This window comes from Camelus bactrianus, chromosome 19 (genome assembly GCF_048773025.1).
Source record: "Camelus bactrianus isolate YW-2024 breed Bactrian camel chromosome 19, ASM4877302v1, whole genome shotgun sequence".
NCBI lineage: Eukaryota > Metazoa > Chordata > Mammalia > Artiodactyla > Camelidae > Camelus > Camelus bactrianus.
Genome location: NC_133557.1, coordinates 10,579,657 through 10,601,062, shown reverse-complemented (window position 1 = coordinate 10,601,062; position 21,406 = coordinate 10,579,657). Strand labels below are relative to the sequence as shown.

General features: G+C 45.4%; 1 protein-coding gene across 7 annotated transcripts in view; it reads right to left on the bottom strand.

The window, feature by feature from the left end:
* Positions 1-237: 237 nt before the first annotated feature.
* The window catches only part of POFUT1 (protein O-fucosyltransferase 1), a 32,522-nt gene continuing 11,353 nt past the window's right edge, over positions 238-21,406 (bottom strand). The window contains exons 5-9 of one of the 7 annotated variants that reach the window (XR_012500595.1): positions 17,766-17,958; positions 16,083-16,325; positions 10,926-13,256; positions 10,671-10,771; positions 238-860 (exon numbers count right to left, since the gene is read on the bottom strand). Coding sequence is in view for 2 of the 7 variants with exons in the window: in XM_045521053.2 (XP_045377009.2) it covers positions 13,068-13,256; positions 16,083-16,325; positions 17,766-17,958 (625 nt within the window). In the remaining 5 variants the exon portion in view is untranslated. Of the gene's footprint in view, positions 861-9,663; positions 13,257-14,198; positions 14,341-16,082; positions 16,326-17,765; positions 17,959-21,406 lie in introns of those variants that run through there. The other 6 variants (XR_012500594.1, XR_012500596.1, XR_006726952.2 and 3 more) reach the window with 6 other exon arrangements.

Genomic DNA, 21,406 nt, shown 5'->3' with positions numbered 1-21,406 from the left:
AAAAAAAGAATTATACGTTGTAACTGCCAAGCTATCTCAGTTTCCCTGAGATGCTTGGGCTCAAGGAGATAAAGGACCTGGGAGTCTAGGAGTCTGGGCTACAGCAGCTGTTAGCACATGTCCAGTGGTCCCAACCTACTGTCTCAGGAAAGGGAGCCTTAATGTTTTATTCCCCATTATTTAAATAGATTTTTAAAATCATGTAACTAATTGTGGCAGTTTAAAAAAATGGCTTCATTAAACATCAAAGAACTTTCTCCTTTATTCTGTATCCTTGCCTTATAAAAGAGCAGTGCGTACTTGACAGAGGTGGAAAGAGACTGATAATAATAATAAAATGCCTCTGGAGGCTATAATGTGAGTCTCTGTTGAGAAAAATTTTTTGGCAATCAGCCCATCTCATGAACTCTCTTGTCATGCTCTTAAAATACCATGTTAAAATCCTAGCTTTCAAAAATTTATTGAGAAGATAATGGAAAAAGATAAGGTGTTGCTTTTCTGTCAAGTGTTCTTGGATTTGGAGAAATCGTGGAATTTTCACAAAGAGTCTGTATATCTATTGCTGCATAACACTCTTACTATAAACTATTGCCTTAAAACAAAAAACAAACAAAACAAACAAAAAAATGGCTTCAGATTTGTTAACTTTTCTCCCATAAAGAGGAGGAATCTATGTCCTCTTTCCTTGAACCTCAGTAGGCTTGTTGTTGATTTAACCAACAAGGGGGGGTAGAAGTGATGCTTTGCGACTTCCAAGATTGGGTCATAAAGAGACACGCATCTTTTCCTGGTTCTCCTGGAATATCCTCTCTCCAAATGCTTCCTCCTGGGACACTCCCTCCTGGAACACAGCTTCCATGCTGTGAAGAAGACCAAGCCATGGTGAGAGGCTATTTGTAGGTGTTCCAGTCAATGGCCTTACCTGAATCCAACATCCCAGTCATACAAGCCCAGGTACCACAAAGGCAGTCACCCCCAGCTATTTTAGTCCCCCACCTTAGGCCCCAGACATCATGGAAGAGAGACAGACCAATTCTGCTATGCCCTGCCCACACCCCCATCCCACAGAATCTGTGAGCAGAATAAAAGAATTGTTATTTTATGCCACTAAGTTTGGGGTGGTTTGCTACCCAGCAATAGAAAATTTGCATAGCAAGCCAATGATTCCACCCATAAAGCAAAATCCAGTGTAAAAAGATCCCTTTCACACGTTTCATTCCATGCCCAGCAGTAACACTGTTAACAAGTTCAAATGTATCCTTCCAGACCTTTTTCTACACATTTACATATGTGTGTATAATAGAAACATATACATCTAATCTTTTTTATTTAAATGGCCTTACACTAAAAGGTAACTTGCTTTTTTTCTATTAATAACATATCTCAGTGATCTCTTTAAATTTATAAAAGAAGTTGAATTGGCGGTCCCTTCACATGCTGTGGTAGGCAGTTTCCAAGATGGCCCTCAATGACCCCCACATATTCACATCCTTGTGAAGTTCCTTCCCACACTGAGCCAGCAATGGCTTGTGAGGTTAGGACAGGGTTAGAGCAGAATATGGCAGTCATTTGGTGTGCCACTTCTGATGGCACCGCAGCTTCTATCTTGGTCTCTTGCTTTCTCTCAGATCCCTTGTTCTGGGGAAAACAGCTGCTATACCAAGTGTAGCTCTATGGAAATGTCTAGATGGGGAACAGCTGAAGCCTCCTGCCAACAGCCAGGTGAGCGCACCATCTTGGAAGGAGACTCTCCAGCCCCAGTCAAGCCCTCAGATGTAACTTCATGAGGGACCCTGAGCCAGAACCACTCAGCTTAGCTGATTCCAGATTCCTGACTCTCAGAAACTGTGTGAGGTAATAAACATTTGTTGTTTTCAGCTGCTGAGTTTTAGGGTCATTTATTTGCACCAACAGATAACCTGTACGTGAAATTCAAATTCTTTAAAAATATAAAAAAGAATACAGCAAAATCTCTTGGTCACTTCTCCATTCTCTCCCACCACCTCCAACTAATTTACAGAAAGTCCTTGGGAAACGGAAGATTTATTATCTGGATAAAGAGGCAGATATCTTCTCAGCCCCTCTTAAAGAACATCTGACCCAAAAAGGCTGTAGCAGGATGGCATTCCCTTTCAGCAGCTGTAAAATCGTGCCCTTCTCTGCACAGGAACTGGGCCTTTTCTGCCTAGATGCCACCTTTCCCTGCCAAGGCCTCAGTCACCCACAAGCATCCCCACATCCTGTCTCACGTCTGGGGGCGGGGGGGTTCCCCTCCTTGCACACCAGTGGAAAACATTATCTGGCCTTTTTCTTCAACCCATTGAAATCAGAAATCAACCACTACACCTCCCAACATGTAGTCCCAGCCTAGTCCCTTCTCTCTGAGGGCACTCACCCTTCATCCTGCCCCAGCCTGTACCGTCACCCCAGACTTCCCCATCTGCTCTTATACCCCCAAGATATCACTCATACTGATCTCTACCCTGAATGCTCTGCCCTCAACCCACCCCTCTGAAAATAGCCACTTCTATCTTTAAGACTCAAGGCAGAAGCCATCTCTGTGAAGCTTTCTCAGACATCCTCATATGCGTCTTTGCTTCCAGCCTGGCCCCCGTCAGTCCACTGTCCACTCAACAGCCAGGTGGACTGATAAAAAACCTGAGGTAGTGCTTCCAGTTCTGCCAAGCTGGAGTAAGCAGTCTCCACCCTGCCTCTGCTGCTGAATTCAGCTGCAAACCCTGAACAGATGGCATCGAGCAGCTGGCTGAGAGCTCTGAAACGTCAATGGTAGCACACCAGCAATCAAAGTGCTACCAACATGGCAGTGAGTTCACATTTCTTTTCTTCCTCTGGTATTCCCTGGGCTGTCTCAATGCAGCCCCAAACCTAGACGTGGACATCAGCATGACTAGGGCGTGTCAGGGGAAACCCTCCAGTTCTGGCTCCAGAAACGGGAAAGAGCTCTCCTAACACGCAGACTAGTGGAGATTCCTACTTCCTTTCTTTTCTCTGTTTTTTCATGTCCTAGTCCCCAGGCCATCCATGATGGCGGAGGTGGTGGCAGGTGCCTACAGGTGCTTGAGGCTATAAGGAGGGGGACCCTCTCTAACTGGAGGAGCTGTGGTTCTGAGATGTCAGGATGAACCCCTACTGATTTGCCCCACACTTGGGTGCAGTTATGAGAAACGAGCCTCAGAGTTGGATATATAAAGCCCCAGCGAGTCCAGGGAAAGAGCAGTGAGGGAGAAGTTTGGGAAAGCGACCCTATAAAGTGATTTATGGACTTCAGGCTCACCCGTTAGCTGCATATTAGTGAATCTAACCTAAATAGCTTACTATAGACTTTGAGAACTGAATCATGAGCTAGGCCACCGCCTGAGTTCCGGACTGGCCTGTGAGTGACATGCACACAGAGCAGATGCACACGGCATCTCAGAGAGTTTGAAAACCAGATTGACATTGACAAAACCCACAGAGGGCAGTGGAGCTGAATGCACTTTGCCAATTGCCTATTTTGCTAAGACAGAAATATCAATATTCTTCATGGGATTTAAGTGAAACCCGGAGCTCATAATATAATATTCAAAATGTCCAGGACAAATTACTCACCACACAAAGAAGCAAAAAAATCTCAACTTGCATGGGAAAAGACAATGAAAAGATGCCAACACCAAGATGATGGAATGATCTGAAAAATCTTAAAGCGACTGATACAAAAATACTCCAAGGAGAGAATGAGGAGTTAGTATTTAATGGGTTTTAGTTTGGAAAGAAGGGAAAGTTCTGGAGATGGACAAGTGGTAATGGTTGCACAACAATGTGAATATACTTAATGCCCTTGAATTATATACTTAAACTTGATTAAAATGGTAAATTTTATGTTATGTATGTTTTACTGCAATTAAAAAAAATACTCCAAGTAGTAAGGATAAAGACTGAGCTTTTGTTATCTTTTTCATAATAGAATATATCAAATGGAAATTTTTGAACTGAAAAATGTAATAACTGAGTAGAAAAACTCCATGGATGTGCTAACAGCAGAATGGAGATGCCATAGGAAAAAAATCTGTGAACTTGAAGAGTGATCAATAGAAATTACCCAATCTGAACAACAGGAAAAAAAAAACAAAACAGGATCAATGGGATCTGTGGTACAATTCAAAAAGGTCATCAGAGTCATAGAAGGATGGGAGAAAAATTATAGTGCATAAATGTCCATAGCAGCTCTATTCATTACCCACCCCCTCAACTGTAAAAAAAACCCCTCAATGAATAAATCAATAAAGAAACTGTGGTACATCCATATAAAGCAATGCTGCTCACCAATACATAGGAATGAGTTATTGATACTTGCAACAACCTAGATAAGCCTCAATGGCATTATTCTGAGTGAAAAAAGCCAGTTTCAGAGATTGACATACGTATGATTCCATTTATATGACATTCTCAAAGATAAAACTAGAGTGATAGATCAGCGGTTACGAGAGGTTAAGGGTGGGGAGAGTGTGTCACTACAAAGGGAAACAGGAGGGTTTTTTGAAAGGTGATGGAACTGTTCTGTATCCTGTTTGTGGTGGTGGTTACGCAAATCTACACATGTTAAAATTCATAGAACTATACACCCCAAAAAAGTACATTTTACTGTATGTTAATTAAAATAAAATAAAACAAAACTTGTGGTAGTCAGCCTCAAGCTGGCCCACAGTGATCCTCACCTCCTTGTACTTATGCCTTTCTGTAGTCCCTTCTCACACTGAATAGGGTTGGCCTGTGTGACCACGAAAAATGGTAGAAGTGATGCTGTATGACTTCTGAAGCTAGGTCATGAAAGACACTCTATATAATATCCTCACACTTGATACATTTTTTGGTTCCTCATTCGTTTCTCCCCTACTAGAAAGCAAACTCCATGGGAGGAGGGACTCAAGTCACAGTGGTTCAGTGGTTTAATTTGTATTCCCATTTTACAGTTGAGAACACTGAGTCCCAGTGATTACACACTAGATTAATGTTAAAGGTGTGCTGTGCACCCAAGACTTGGGACTCCAAACCTAGTGGCTTTTCTAGAGGGTTACCCACTCCAAAGACCTCATTTTCTAGTCAAAGAAGAAACAAGAATTCAAAGAGGGCCAGGGTCTTTCCTGCCACAAAGAGGCAGTTCTTTGGACCCTCCCCTTGTACACCACTGGCTTGCTCCTCAGAAGCCTGATCCTCCAGAGGTAAGAGGGGCTCTCTCCTGCCAACTGGCAGCTCCATGCCAACTGCTGGTTCACAGTTGAAGAAACTCAGCCTCAGAAAGATGATTTTGCAATTTTGTGAAATAATAACACTATTAACATCAAGCGTCTATGATATGCCAAGTACTATGGCAATATTAGTCCCTTAAATTCTCACAATGGCCCTATGAGGTAGGATGAAGTTGTATCACATTTGGGTTTAACAAATTAGGGAAGAAAGAGAATTAATTTTGTCTTTATACTTTAGGACCTGACTTTAAAGTAAGATGAGACTCAACTGAAGACATTATTTCCATTTGACAGATGCAAAAGCTGAGGTTCAGACAGACTAATAACTTGACTGAGACATACATTAGTGGTTGAGTTGGGATTGGAACCCAAACCTCCTCGACTGTGTAGATCCAGCATACTACAGCACCAGAAAAGAAATCAGAGTATCTAGACCCAAGGTAAGTTGCTTCTCCCAGAGCTACATGAAAAACCAATGAAACCAGACAGTGCAGGAAACAGGCATTATGCCAGGGAGGATGAACTGGCATAACTTCTTTGGAGGGCAATGTGGCCGTGCCAATCAAAATTACAAATGCACATACCCTTTTGTCCCACCAATGCCACTACCAGAAACCTATCCTACTGATGTATTTGCACACGTGGGAAGTGGGACCCGTTCCATGTTCTTAATTGCAGCTTTGTTCATGGTGGCCAAAAACATCAAACTTAAATGTCTCACAAATGTTAAATGCATTATAGTCTGTTCATATTATTGAATATTATGAGGAGGGTAAAAAGAGTGATAAAGATCTGCACATCTGATCTGAAAAAAGCTCTAAGGTCAAAGCAAGAGCCATGCAGTATGGCTTTGTGTGTGTGTGTGTGTTTTAAGGATATATGCATGGATGTATGTATGCCTATAGATGGCATGAAAATTTTCTGGAAATCCTGCAATAAAGTGTTAGCAGTGTTTGCCTCTGGGGAGAGTTCTGGGCTAGGAGGAGGCACTAATTTTTCACTCTACAGGTATATTCCTTTGTACTTAAAATTTTTTTTACCTTATACATGAATTTGTTTTCAATAAAATCTTTGCATAATTTACCCAGCCAGAACCCCTCTTTTGGTACTGCTCTCAAGGGGCACCACGACGCCCCCCTCACTCATACAAAGATGGCTCAAGTGACCCCTTAGTGAGTCGTGAAAGACCCCCTCCTCCCACCCTCACCCTGTTTGCTGGCCTTTGACCTGGAGATGCCCTGATTTAGATCTGACCGAACACCCACCTCGGTTTAAAAGCCCCCTCTGGTTCCCCAAGGGAAAGGGCAAGACCTCTTAGTTGGCATTCCAGGCCCTTGACACACTGCTCAAACCTTCCCATGCTGCCTCATCTTCAGTCCCCACCTCTGAGATACACACACAGCACTGCTCACTGCTCCCCACAAGCTCAGCTCTCTTCTGGTCTTCACCATACAGTCTCTCCCCTCAGTCATTTTAAACCCACAGTCATATTAACGACCGTAACACCCAGTTCAGATTGTGTCACTTCTCTTACAACATAGGCTTCACTGGCTCCCCGCTGCTCCTAGGAATACAAACTACGCTGGTATTCAAGGCACCCTCTCCCGCCATGTTTTGACCCCAATGATCTTTCCAAAATCTTCCCCTAATTCAGCCAAACTAGACAAATTATGGTCCCTAACTTGTACTTTTGCTCATGCAGTTTCCCTCACGCAGAATTCCTTTCCTTTCCCCCGTCGGCACTTGTTGAAATCATATCCATCATGCAACTCAACTCCAACATCCTTCATGAATCTTCCGTGATGCCAGAAGTCATCTCACCTTCCCAGACCACTTTCTCTGCATTTTCATTCATTCAACCCATATACAACGGGCACTCTTATAAGCCAAGCCCTGGGTTAGGTGCTGGTACAGGGAGATACATTAGGCAGTCCTTGTTCTGGGGGAGGCTCTGGTCTATTTGGGGAAACTGAGGAGCAAATGTCCTCCAAGCGCCGTGAGAGGCAGCGCAGCACGGGGGTTAAGGGCGCTGACACTTGTCCCATACTTTCAGGGTTAGAGTCCCCGCTCTGTCACAAGCTGTGTGACCTTGGGCTGGTTGCTTCACCTTGGAGTTAGCTTAGAACACAGCCTGGCACATGGTCATAAACACATGTTGGTTGTTATTACAATTTCAAGGTTCTGTGGGAGCTCAGAAGAGGAAAATCTCTCAGAATAAGATCTTGAAACATTAATGAGTATGACATAAGCGGAGAAAAAGCCTTGACGATAGCGGGGAGATGCAAACAATGAGTGGAGGATGAACGGACAGCCGAATTTCTCTCTTCAGTAATTTCAATACTTGCCCCTCCCCACTGACAGCTCCTGGGGTCTTATTCTGAGGGTCTTTAGGGTCTGGCATAAAGATAAAGCTGAGTGAGGGTCTCCTAAACTTCATCCTCGTAATTCACACATCATTTACTTAGTATTTTTCTCTACATCAAATCACTTTTTGTAACCCAAATAAATTACTTAAAAGGAAACTTTAATCACATCTATAATTGAAAACACACAAAATATCCAAAAAAATATATATATTGAAAGCAAAACAGTGTTACTAAATTCTAGAGAGCTAATGTCCTCTGTCTGCTCTCTCTGTTACCAGGACAGATTAGCAGGTGGTAGAGGAGCTAATGACCTGCTGGCATGGAACTGAGACTTTCTTTTTGGCATTGTTAGCAGGACTGAGAAAACACTGAGAAGACAATTCTCTCCTTCTGCCAGTGCCCGCACCTCCTTAACCACCACGTACACTGTTAGAGAAGGAGACGTCCCCCACGCTGCAGAGAATGAACGTGTCGCCAGTGTTTTTTTTTTTTTTTTTTTAGAGGCAGATCTTCAGAGAGGAATGGATTGTCCTCCCAGACTTCTCTCTGCCCCTGGGTGGGTACTGGGGTCCCCACTTCTGCTGAGCCACTGCCAGTGGGGAAGGAGGTGGTTTCTGGGAAATGCCTTTTGTTCCTTCCCTTCCCGCTGTTTACCTGGATGGGCTTGGCGTCCTGGGCTGGTGAACCATATAAAGGATTAGCTGTAAAAACAAACCAAACCTGCTTGCCCTTAAATAATGTTATTTCAAGGGAAAGGTCCCAAGCCTGAAATAAACCAGGTTTCAAGGAAGAACTTGAATTAATTCTGACAACATAATCCAGAGAGCAGGATTTGCCTTCAGGCTATGTTTTTTTTTTTTTGTTTTGTTTTTTCTGTCAACCTCACTAAGGATAGAGAGAAAATTGAGGGAAAGGATCTTTATTTGGGGGCCAGGGAAAGGTTATTATTTTCCTAAGCTTTTTTGAAGTGAACAGAACAGGGAAATGAGAGCCCAACTCTTTCTTCCTCCTCCACCCCATCTCTCCTTCCTTGCCCCCTTCCCCTCCACTCCCTTTCATACTCTGGAGGGTCTATGATGTATCAGGACAGCGTTTCCCAGCTTTGGTTCCTTTAAACATGAGTTCCTCCATTTCTGCCTAATCCACAACCCACTTCTATTGGTAGTTCCTTAATTTTTAAAAATCATAACTCCCCTGGGGCTTATGTAAATTTGGCCCCATCCTAAAACAATGAAATCCATTATATTGAGGGTTCAGCCAGCTAGTTGTATATTTCCTCCAATGCATAAAAAGAGAAATAAGTCAACGTTACAACACAAACTGAGCACTACTGGGTACCTCCTATAGCCATGCCGCTGAATGCCGCTGACCACGCTTGGTGGAGAGAAAACTGAGGAAAGAGATCTTTACTTTGGGGCTAGGGGTAGGGGTGCTCAGAGAAGGTCCTCCATAAATGCTTGCTGGCTGACCGCATGGCACCATCACCATGGCCTTCCTATCAGTGGTGCACAAACATTGACTCTTGGACAGCTTAAGATTCCTGGGCTGCATCTGTCGATTCTGCACCAGCAGGTCTGAGGCAGGGCCTGAGAGCCTGCATTTCTAACAAGCTGGCCCAGGTGATGTTAATGCTGCCGGTCTGAGGACCATAATTTAAGTAGGTCTTGGGCTACTGGGCATCAAAACCACTTGTAGGTACTTCTTAAGATGCAGATTCCTGGGCACCACAGATATTGTGATTCCTCAGGCCTGGATGCCACCAGAATCTGCCATGTCAACCAGCACACCAAGGAACCTTCGGAGAACACCATTAGCATCTGGAACTCAGACGTGCGGTAGAAAAGAGAGGGACCCGGACAACTCCTCCTCCTTGTTGGTTGGGCCATGAGCCTCAAAGCATCCTGGACTTTCCTCTTCCCTCCTGCCTCAGTTCAGTGTGTCAGCAAACCCTGTTGGTGCTTTCTTCAAAACATATTCAGATCTTCTTAAGTCTCTAGCACATGGACTTAGGGGCAGGATGGTAAGTGAAACAAGACTGAGGAAATGCTGAGGACTGTGGAAACTGGGAGTTTATTTTATTTTTTGTGGGGGGTAGTTTATTATGTATATTTGACTTTTTTTCCAAAAAGAAGCTTTATTTTTAAGTCTTTGATCTAACAAATCCACTTCTGGGAATTTATCTTACTAAGAAATTAAGATGCAGAAAAAAACTTACAAATAAAAATATTTCCCAAATGATAACACTGAAAAATTGGGAACACACTAAGTTCTCATGATAGGACAATAAGCTATGTGACACCCCTCAATGGAATTTTATGTCATTAAAAACATTTATTCAGGCCATGTGCCAACATGGAAAATACACACTATTAAGCGAAAAATCGGACATTAAATTGTATATATTGCATGATTAAGACTATGCAAAGACTTTTACCTCTAAAAAAGACTGAAATTTAAAAGTAATTGCATGTATCCAGTCTGAGGCTTCCCACCACCTTCAATGCAATGACCTTTGTCTGAGCCCTATTGTCTTTCTCACCTGCACCCTGTGACAGCCCCACGGTGGTCTCCCTGCTTCTACCCTCTGCCCTCCCATCTCTTCTCCAAGTGGCAGCCAGAGAGGTCCTTCAAAAATGTGACTCAGACCCTGACCCTCCTCTGTTCAGACCCTACAAGGCTTCCCACCTCTCTCCAAAAAAGGCAAGTCTTGACCTGATACTGCCCTCCAGGCTGAATGACGAGTCCCCTCATCTGCTCTCATCTGCTCTGTTTCTGCCTTGTTTCTCCCACTCCAGCCACACTGGCCTCTGCAATTCTTCATTCACTCCAGCTTCAGGGCCTTTGCACTTGCCCCTCTGTTTCCTCCGTGGGAATGTGCTGTCTCCAGATGTCTCTGAATGAGCGTGCCCCTCCTTCCTCCACAGCAGTCTGACCTGAGCTCCTCATCTAAACCCGCACTGCTCCCCCTCTGCACCCCACCGCCGTGTCCTTTATTCTTCTTTCTAGCACTTATTTAACACCACCCACAGTGCATTTGTTTATTATGTCTTCTACTTACTAGGATGCAAATTCCTTGAGAACAAAGACTTTACGTCTGATTTTCTGCTGAATCCCCAGTAACTAGCACAGAGCCTGGCACACTGTAGGGTCAACAAACACCTGTTGAATGAAAGAATGCTGAACTAAGTAACCACCCAAGAGAACTGGAAGCTTCATGTGAGCTTTCTGTTTCTTGGGTAAACTCCCCCTCCCCGAAACCACTGGGCAGCAGCAGACCCACGGCAGGAGCCCCGCGAAAAGTAAGGTGACTGACCATTTCTCCATCCGAGGCCTCCTGGGCACACAGCACATCTTGTGAACTGGAGGCAGCAGAGTGTGCTGGCTACCAGCACTGGCTTTCGGAGGTCAAATCCCGGCTCACCACCACCATCGGTGCAGTCTCAAGAAGGCTATGAGAATTTTCTGAGCGTTAACTCTGCCTTGCGCAAAAAGAAGATAGTAACAGTTCCTGCTTCCCAGGGCTGGGGTGGGGGCTAAGGCTGAGAATGCCCACAAAGCCCTTAGCAGGCACAGTGCCTGGCACAGAGGAGGTGTGTGACAAGTGACAGTCCAATTAATCAACAGCTGCATATGTGCCTTTGTCTCTTTCAAGTTTACATTGTGCTCTTATACATGCTTTATCTGATTGGGGCCGTTCAACAACCCCTCAGTTTTATCATCATTTTACTGGTGAGGAAACTGTGTCAAAGAGGAATAAAGCGCTCGCCTACAGAACACATGGAATCTGACTACAACCCCAGCGCCCTCGCCTCCAGAAGCACAGGCTAGTATGACAGCCAATGAGCTGCATCTGGACAACTCATCAGAGCCCGACTCTACCACATGTGCTCAGGGTGAGGCAGAAAGTCAATTCAGCAAATGACATCAGCCAGACAGCCACACTTCCCCAGCTGCTCGACTGAGGCAGGGGCTCCTGCGTCTCTGAATGAGGCTGGTGAACAGTTCTGAACAGGTAATGCCACCTTTGGTGTTCAGGTCCTTTTTGCCCTGCAGCCTCTGACCCAGTCTGCCCTGACCAAAAAAAACCATTTCTTCCCAAAGGTAACCCAAGGGAGACATTGCCGCCTGGAGCTCTGGGCATGGCTCTCATCAATCTCCTCCACCTTCCTAGGATCAAAGGCCGAGGGAGGTCAAATGCCAGGAAGAGATCAGCAGGTGTTAGACATGAATTTGAGAGCCGTAAGGCCAAAGAAAAAGAAAAAGAAAAAAAAAACAAAAAAATCACAGGCTCTCAGGAGTCATGGATTTTTACAACTATAGCATCTCAGAGACAAAGAAACTTAACGACTGTAACATCTTAAGTCTCATGGGGTTGGCTGAGATTACACTAGATGGGATGGGCAAAAAAAAAAACCCTCGGGACCCAGTGGCTCCCGGGTACTGGGCATCTTCCATCTGGTTAGAGGCTTAGCGAACACTCCCTTGTGAGAATATGGTCTGAGGGCTCCAGCTGCAGGAGGAAGGCTGGGAGAACAGGCCTTGGATACTAACTTAATGGCAAAGTTCTACGGCCAGGCCCCTTGGGACATGAGATCAGAAGAGGAGACAGCAGCCTTCAGAAGGATCTCACCAGGGCAGCAAGCTCTGGCCCTGGTGATGTGTTATGAGACCCTGATGATGCCAGGTTTGTGGCAGGTCACCAACTACCAAGAGACTCTGAGAGCAATACTGTGACCGTCTGGCTTGATGGCATGTGCTCCTTGCCAGCAACGTGCTGTGTGAGCAGCACTTAGCCATCTGAGGAGGACTGACAGCACAGTGATCCATAACTTCTATCCACATAGTGTCCACTGTAGTGGAGCAGAGGGTTTGTGCCCCAAACCCCGGAAATGGCCTAGGAAGGAGGGGTTGACAATGGCTCTGGCCAGGCAGTGGGGATAAGCCTGTGAGCCACTTTGGAGGTCACCTGGAAAAGTGGTCAATACACCCATCCCACCCCTGGCCTTATCCATATTCTCTTAAGGTCACTTTAGGTACCTACGTTAATGAACTTCATGGAGTTTTTAAAATAAGGGAGAGTTCTAGGGTAGTCATGATCTTGCAGCAAAACTATAAAAATCTCTTTCTCTCTCTATATAAAAAAATCTCTCTGAAGAGAGTTCAGCATCCCAGGCTGGACAGAGCAGGAGCAGACCAAAAGACAGAGCTTGAACTGCTTTGCTGGTGTGAGAAATTCCCAGGAGAAGCAGCAGGAAGCACGTGAGGAAGGGAGATGGTCCAGCTACTAGAAGCTTGGAAGTCCTGTGCCCTGGGAGATGGACTGTCTTCCTCCTCCAGGAAGTTCATGGTGCTTTTCTCTGTTCTCTGATCCTTGGGGATCAATCCTGGGATCACCTCTGGTTGCCAGGCTAGGCTGGATGGAACAGCTCAGAGAGGTGATGTGCTCTGGCCTGGATCAGAACTCATCCCGCAGCTGAGGGGGCTTGTCCATGCCAAAGAAAGAGGACAGCTTCCCCTGGAGGTCCCGTTCCCGTTTCACGAAGGCAGTGAAGGAGGAGACACAGTTGCCAATAAAGTGGTCAGCTTGGCCGAGGATGTACAGGTCTATCTGGGCCACCTCAGGCTTCAGACTCACCACCTTTACCTGCAGGAGGAAGGGCAGGACGTTTTAGTCAGGGTGTAGGTCAAAGTGGCCAGCTCAGCCAAGGCCTGCAGCCACCCTCCACCTTCTTCCCCTGTGCTGAAGTCACAGACATAAAATAAATAGTATAGAGGATTAAGAGGGAGGGTTGGGGCATTTGAGAGAAGTGCTGAAAGCAGCTGCCTCAGCCTCTCAGCTCCAAACACACCACTCATTCCCACTCTGCATTTGCTTGTTGGTTCCCTCTGCTGGGAACGGCTTTTCCCATCCTGACCATACTCTCAAGGCTCAGCTCAAGGTCAAACTTTTTCATGAAGCCCTGGTCTGAGGGCTTCTCCCCTCAAACCATGATCTGACCAAAGAGCACCCCACCCACCCAGTTCTGCTGCCTGGATGCCTCAGAGACTAAAGTCCTGTCCAATCTACCCCAAGATATTCCCCAAAGGTGAACCCTTCTCTTGACAGATGACAACTCCCTGGCCAACCACCATAATCTCTTACTTCTTCACTGGCCCCCTCGCTGCCACTCCTCCTGGTCTGCTCACCACAGAGCAGCCAAAGGAAACTTTTTTAGATTCCTCCAGCCCCCTAGCCCTCTCTCCACCCCAAGCTGAACATCCTTAACTGGTGCTCTACTGCTCTTCAGATAAAGATGACAAAAGTGGCCCACAAGGCCTGTTCAGCTGCCTCTCCACCTCCTCTCATACCTGCCCCCTCCCCCCATCATACCTTGAGCTCCAGCCACTACATGCCAGGCTCCCTCCCTCCTCAGGACCTTTGCACGCACTCTTCCCTGTCTTTGGGGTGCTTGTCTCTTTGCCAAGTTAACTTCTACTTAACCCTTACTTTGCAGCTCAACTCTCGCCTCCTTGGGGAAGCCCTCCCCGCCCCCCAGTCTAGTCAGGCTCCTCCACTCTATGTTCTCATAGAACCACATTCCTTTACCTTGCAGGACACAACTCAGTTTGTAGCTTTCACTCCTTAATGATTCTCTGATCAATGTCTGTCTCCTGTACCTGACGGGGGCTGGGGCTGTCAGTTTGCTTCTCACTGCTGGCTGGGATCTGCCTTAATATATACCTGTTGACTGGACAAGTGAGTGAATGAGTACACCAGCCCCATGTCTGGCCGTCTCTTGTGGCATATCTTACAGCTATCTGCAAGTCTCTTTTCCTGAGTGTAGACTGTGAGCCCTGGAGGGCAGCACCACACCTTATTTATCAGTATCCTGGCATCAGCACTGGGCTAGCTACATGGAGGAGCAAGGCTCACTTAGTTCAGGAGGAAAGGTGGGTTGAGGAGTTGAGAAGGGCAGGAACAGGAAACAGAAAACAGCAAGAGGCTCGAAGTGTAACAAATATATCAACTCTAAAAACTCACAAAAAAAAAACTCCCTGGGACTCTCCAAATGCTTCAACTTGGTACAGAGGCAGGGGGTGTGGGCAGAGCTGGGGCTGAAAGTGCTTTGCTGTCACACAGAGATTTCTGATGTAACAAAAATCATCACCTTGCTATTTGGATGGTAGCAGAGAAATAATACCAGTTTAATCATGGCCAAAATCCCCTGAACAATTCCACCCACACCCTGAAACTTAACCATTCTGTGTCATGCCCACTAAAATTAGCTCTGAGATCTCTTGGGTAAATTCTCTTTCTTCCTGGGACTTTGGTTTCCTTAGCTATAAACACAGGGGTTGGGTTAGGGGTGCTCCAAGGTCTCTCAGCTCTGATACTCTTCTATAAAGTAGGGGTGGGAGGAACAGAAGATACTGACTCTGCACTTCCTCTACAAGCCGGGGCTTCCGGCCTGTGTCTGGGGTAAGAGAGAGGGAGAGCCCCCCGACATAAAGCCAAGGGCACTCACAGCTAGAAGGCAGATGTCTGCTTTTTAAGGTCTGCACAAGCAATTAGGGCTTTCACTCATTCAAAAAAGTCTTACTGAACGCTTACTATTATTTCGGTCATTTTATTGATACATACTTTTTACCTACTCTTCACTCATACAGTACCAAGCACATTTTACTATTTACTCACATACTGAACACCTACTATTCACCACTTCCTTGAGCACTGACTAAGCACAGATCTTTCCCTTTATTCATCGACCAGCTACTTCTACCACCAATGCCAGATAACTTTACTGAGCTCTTATTCTGTACCAGACCTGTTTTAATTTCTTTATATCTGCTCTTCACAATCATCCTATGAGATAGGTACTACTCTCAGTTCTATTTTGTTGATGAAGAAATAGCACAGAGAAGCAAAGTAACTTGTGCAAGGGTACACAGTGAGTAGAGTCCAAACCTTGGGTTCCAGAGATCATGCCCTTAATTCCTCTGCTGCACAGGATCCCTACCAAGAGCCCATCCTTATTCACCAAACATTCACCGAGTGTCTACCACGTGTTAGGTGCTGTCCCAGACACCAGTGATGGCAAGGTGGGGCAGAGGAGGTCAAAGCATCAGGCTAGACGCTGAGGAACAGAACAGTGACTCTGCCTCGGATCCTGCCTTCAAGGAGTCACAACTCTGGGAAGAAATAAGACATGTTGCTACACTAGTCTCACAGCCTGGAAAGCGTCTCAAGAGGAGACATGATAAAATGCTGTGACAGCACCCAGTAGGGATCCAGGAGTGGACGGAAATCTGTGGAGCACCTGCGGAGGTGTGTGAGTTGGGGTTTATAGAACTGGTTTGGAACTGGATGTTCGAGTCAAAGCCTGCTGGTGGGAGGACACGGATGAAGCTCAAGAAGGGAGCGGGATGACTACCCTGGCGCTTTCTTTGATTCCCTTCCTTTCCCGCTGCTCTCCCACCGGCCAGCGCATACCTTCCCTTTGAAGAGCTGTTGGATCTCAGGCACATAACTCTCAGAATCTGTGGCGATGTAGACCGACCGGGCATCCAGTGCAGTCACCCAGAGCTTCAGGGCCCGCATGATTTCCTTCAGGTCGGGGAGGCACATGGTCATGGTGAGTGGGGCGGCGGTGTGGCGGCTGTAGCCCACACACTGCGGCGAGGCCATGAAGTGGGCACCGGCCGTCCCATCCTTCAGCATGGCGCACGCGTTCTTCTGTGGGGCAGGCGGGGGACAACGTTAGAGCCCGCAGCGGCCCGCAACCCCACGAGCAAGGGCCGGTAAGTGGACAGTGGCAGGCAATACAGAAGGAGCACAACTATTTTTTTTTAAAGCATTAAAGGAAGAGGGAGACCTATCAAAACAACTAACAGTGGTTATTTCTGGGTAGTGGGATACTGGAATTCTACAAATTTTTTTTCTTGGTCTTACTGCATTATCTGGGACTTCCAGTAGAATTCTGAACTGTGGTGGTGATAATGGGCAGCCTTATCTGATTTCTGACTTCAGTGGGAACACCTCTGATAGCTCCCGTGAAGTACATGTTTGCCGTGGGTTTGAGACAGATAGCCGCTATCAAGCTAGGGTGGGTCCCTTGTATTCCTGGTTGGTTAAGAGTTGTTTTTCTCTTTTTTAAATCATAAATGAGTGTTGACTTTTTATCAAATACTTTCTTGGCCTCCGTTGAGATGATTATATGATTTTTCTTCTTTGGGTGTTAATATAGTGAATTTCATTGCATTCCTGGGATAAATTTTACTTGTTTGTGTTGTATGTTAATATGCTACTTAATTTTACTTGGTAATATTTTACTTTGGATTTGGGCATCTATGTTCATTAGTAAGAATGGGCAGTATCCCAACTTATCTGAGTTGACCTTACCTGAGTTTGGTATTAGCATTATGCTAGCTTTATTAAAAAAAAAAATCTTACATCTTTTTATGTTCTAGAAAACTATAGATGTTAACTATCTATTCCTTGAAGATTTGACTGAAACCACTCATAAAATACTCTGGGCCAGGATCCCTTTTTTCATGGAAAGGGGACAGAAAGGAAGTCTAGTGGTAAATATGTGATTACTTCCTCAAGTGACTTTGAATGAATTTTGACCTAATTTCTATATTTTTCAAGTCTTCAACAATGAGCATTTCTAAGACATATACATACATACATCTTCCTATGTAAATTAATAAGATTGTCTACATTACTCCTGTTATTTTCACATGGAGGATAATCTGATGAGGTCTCTGCACATTTAAGCAGCTGCCAAATTTGGAGGATGACATCTTCCTTTCTTGGGTGCCCCACCCATCCTCCAGAGCTTGTTTTTTTAAGGAGTCCTGGCTAAACACTGGGCTGTGGGTCTCTCTCTCTGGCTTGCTGCCTGACCCAGAGTCTAGCTTGATACCTCGGTTTATCCATCTGTAAAATGAGGATAAAAATGGCAACTGTTAAAATGAGAGCTGGCAAACAAGCACTCTGGAGCCATATTTCTGACATGTATCTGTGGTGGGATCGTGGGGCAGAGTCCCATGAACTTGGACGAGTGAGATCTCTGGCTAGCACTTGGTGCAGTGGGTTCAGTGTTCAACCCCCAGGCCTGGGCCCTGCTCAGGGATGTGTCCAACCCAGCCATGAGAGGAAAAGGGAAGTTACCCAGTCGGAGCCAATGCGCAGGTGAATGCCCACATAGGGCCTGATGAGGTGGGCATGGATCTGGGCCTCCCCTGTCCTCACCATCTCGTCTGACCAAACCATGTACTTCTGGAGCGGCCTATGCTCCTCCAGGACGGGGAACTGGGCTGGGGCCCCTGGCAGGGCAAGCACTGGATGTTCCTTTGGAGAAAATCTAGGCATGAGACAGAACGAGAAGTCAGACAGACAGCCTGGCCACCACCCCCACGGGAAAAAAGGATGGCGTAACACCACACCCGAGACCCTGTGGAGGGGCCCCTGTAACATGCAAGAAGCACTAGAGGTTGTGAAACCCCAACGAGCTGATAAGAAACCCCAGTGGCGGCAGCAGGCACAATGTGCAATAATGTCCCGCCACACGGAATTTACAACCCTCTTTGCTTGTTTAACAATTAAAAATTTACAGTAGAGCATTCCAACCTTTTGTATGTCATGCTGGCTTCCAATCCGCGGTGCGATAATTCACTCCAGGGTGGGGTGTCTAGACTGAGTCTTTGCCCTTTTACCTACGCGGTGGGATTGGGAAGTGCAGCTGCTTACAGCCGGCAACGGACAGGTCACATTCACAGGGAGTGTGTACACTCGGTGAGATCATTCACTCAACATTTAACACATATCTACCGATTGCCTACTATGTACTGGGGCCCAGGGGAGAACGAGACAGGCACTGTCCCTGCTCTCGTAGAGGAAAAGCACCAGACATCTGTAGATGCCCCTGTCATACCCTGCTGAAGGCTCTCCCTTTCCGTGTACACTATGCACCGTGTAACTATTTCACCTCTGTCTTTTCTGCTTGACTCAGGTTTCTAAAGACAGTATCTCAATGTGCCTAGAACAGTGTCTGGCACATGTACAAGCTCAGCAAAGATTTGTTGACTGAATGAGTGAGAAGCAAACCTGTGTTCTTTCGTTAGCGAAGCCAGCTAACAATATATGCCAGCAACATGAAACGCCCCACCGTTCCATAAACTCTTAAGGCACTTTCAAACTCCAAATCTCTGCAGTCTTGTCCCCTCTACCTGGTATGGCTTCCCTCTGCCAGCCAGAATCCTTTTTCTAAAATTATGAAATAGGCACAGCCACTCTGGAAAACAGTCTGGCAGTTTCTTGCAAAACTAGACATGCAATTAACATGTGACCCAGCAACTGTCCTTTTGGGCATTTATCCCAGAGAAATGGAAACCTACATTCACACATTACCAGTTCACGAATGTTCACAGCAGCTTTATTCGTAACAGTCAGAAACTGGGAATAACTCAGATGTTGTTCAACAAGTGACTGGTTAAACAAACCATAGTACACCCAAACCATGGAACATTATTGCAATAAAAAGGAACCAGCTATTGATACAGGGAACAACTCGGATGAATCTCAAGGGAATTACGCCGAGGGAAAAAAGCCAATCTCAAAAGGTCATGTACCGTATGATTCCATTTATATATTCATGAAATGACAAAGTAGAGAAAACAGAGATGGAGATGGGATTAGTGGTTGCCAGGGGCTAGGGGGTGTGTATGTATGTTGTGTGTGTTTAGGGAGGTGGGTGTGGTTATAAACTGGCCACAAAAGGATCCTTGTGATGTTAGAACTGTTTGATATCTTGACTGTGGTGGTAGATACAGGAACATATCCACATGATAAAATTGAATAGAACTAAATACACACACACATAGAAGTGAGTACAAGTAAAACTGGGGAAGTCTGAATGAGATGGGTGGATTGTACCAATGTCAACATCCTGGTTGTGATACTGTGCTATAGTTTTAAAAAATGTTACCATTGGGGGAAACTGGGTAAAGGGTACATGGGATCTCTCTGTATTATTTCTTATAAGTGCATGTGACTCTACAATTACCTCAATCAAAATGTCAATGAAAAATTATCAGATATTTCAAAGCATACAGGAAAATACAGAAAACGATTTAGCAATCCACATACCTGTGACCCAAATTAGCAAATATTAACATTTTGCTTTGTTTCAGATTAAAAAGAAATACATACCTAAATAAAAGCTCTATCCTATGATCTCTTTCCCTTTTCTTCCTCTCTCCAGAATATACTATGGTTTTAGGTATGATTACACTTTTACTATATATGAAAAGGTATTACTCTGTGTGCTCTTTACACAGTCAAATGGTAAAAGCTCGGACTGCAGAGCCAGATGACCTTGTTCTAATGCTGACTATGCCCCTTACTAACTTTGGCAGGTGACTTAACCATTCTGTGCCTCAGTTTCCTTATCTGTAAAATAGAGCTGATAATGGTCCTCATAGGGCTGTTTAAAAGATCAAATGGATTAATACAAGCAAAGCATTTAGAACAGTGCTTGGCACACAGGAAGCTCTCAGAAAACTCTGACTCTCACTATCACCATCATCCTGATCATCACCATCATATTGCATGGAGTCTGTTTCAATTTTTTAAAAATTCAACTTTATGTTTTAGAGATTTGGCCAGGTTGATGGTGTGGATCATGTGATTGTGTTAGCATCTCTTGAAGTTTTCCATTTGTACAAATAAACTGTAGTTTACCTATTGAGTCCCCTCCTGCTGGTCAGTGAGGCTGCTTCAATCTTTCAACCAAACAACAGTGCTGCAATGTACATCCGCTCTTTCTTCGCATTCAGCCAAACACCTCACTCTGCAGACAACTCCTCCCAAACCTCCAAGACCAGTCACCACTCCCAAGCCTCAGCTCCCAGGCAGGGCTCACTGTCCCATTTCTCCTCCGCTGCCTGCTGCACACAGACGTGCTCAATAATGATCTGCCCTGTCCACTGTCTGCTCAGCAGGCCCTGAGCAGTCCTACTCAGATTCCCACACACACTGGTCCAAGGCCTGTGCCGAGGAAGCAACACACATGGGTTTGCTGACAGCCTGGCTCTATGTAACACTCGTCTTGTCAGACTTTAATTTTATATGTATATAAAATGTGAACCATGTACTGAGCCTTATTATGTGACAGGCAATGTTTCAATTACTTTGTGTATATTAACTCATTTGATTCTCTTCAGAGCCCTGTGAGGTAAGTACTTTTGCTATTCTCACTTTACAAATGAGGAAACTGAGACACACAAAAGTTAAGTAGCATGCCTGTGGTCACACAGCAAGGAACTGGTAGAGGTGGGATTTGAATGCAGGAAGTCTACTCCAGAACCTACGTTCTTAACTATTACATCTCACTCCCAGCTCCCCCACCCAGCCAACAAACACCTCAAAAGCTGAGTCTGTGGTTATTCTTCAGATTCCCAGCCCCCATCACAGGCCTCAACATGCAGTACGTACAATAAATATGTTTAGAATGAACGAATGAGGAATTCAAGGATCTCACCAGATCTGGTTGTCAGAGGTTAGAGGAAGAAAAAGTGAATAGTAATTGAGCACCTTCTATGGGCCAGACCCTGAGCTAAGCGCCTTTCAGAGGCCACCTCAAAAGATTTCAAATGGAAAGCAAGTTTGTGATCTCCCAGGGGACTGGAACATTAGGATAAAATCATTTTATGTGCCCTCCTTGACCTCCTGGAAAGAACTTGCCGCTGACCCTTGGTGAATTCCAGATCTGGAATATCCATCCCCTCTACGTGGATCTGGACCAGCACATA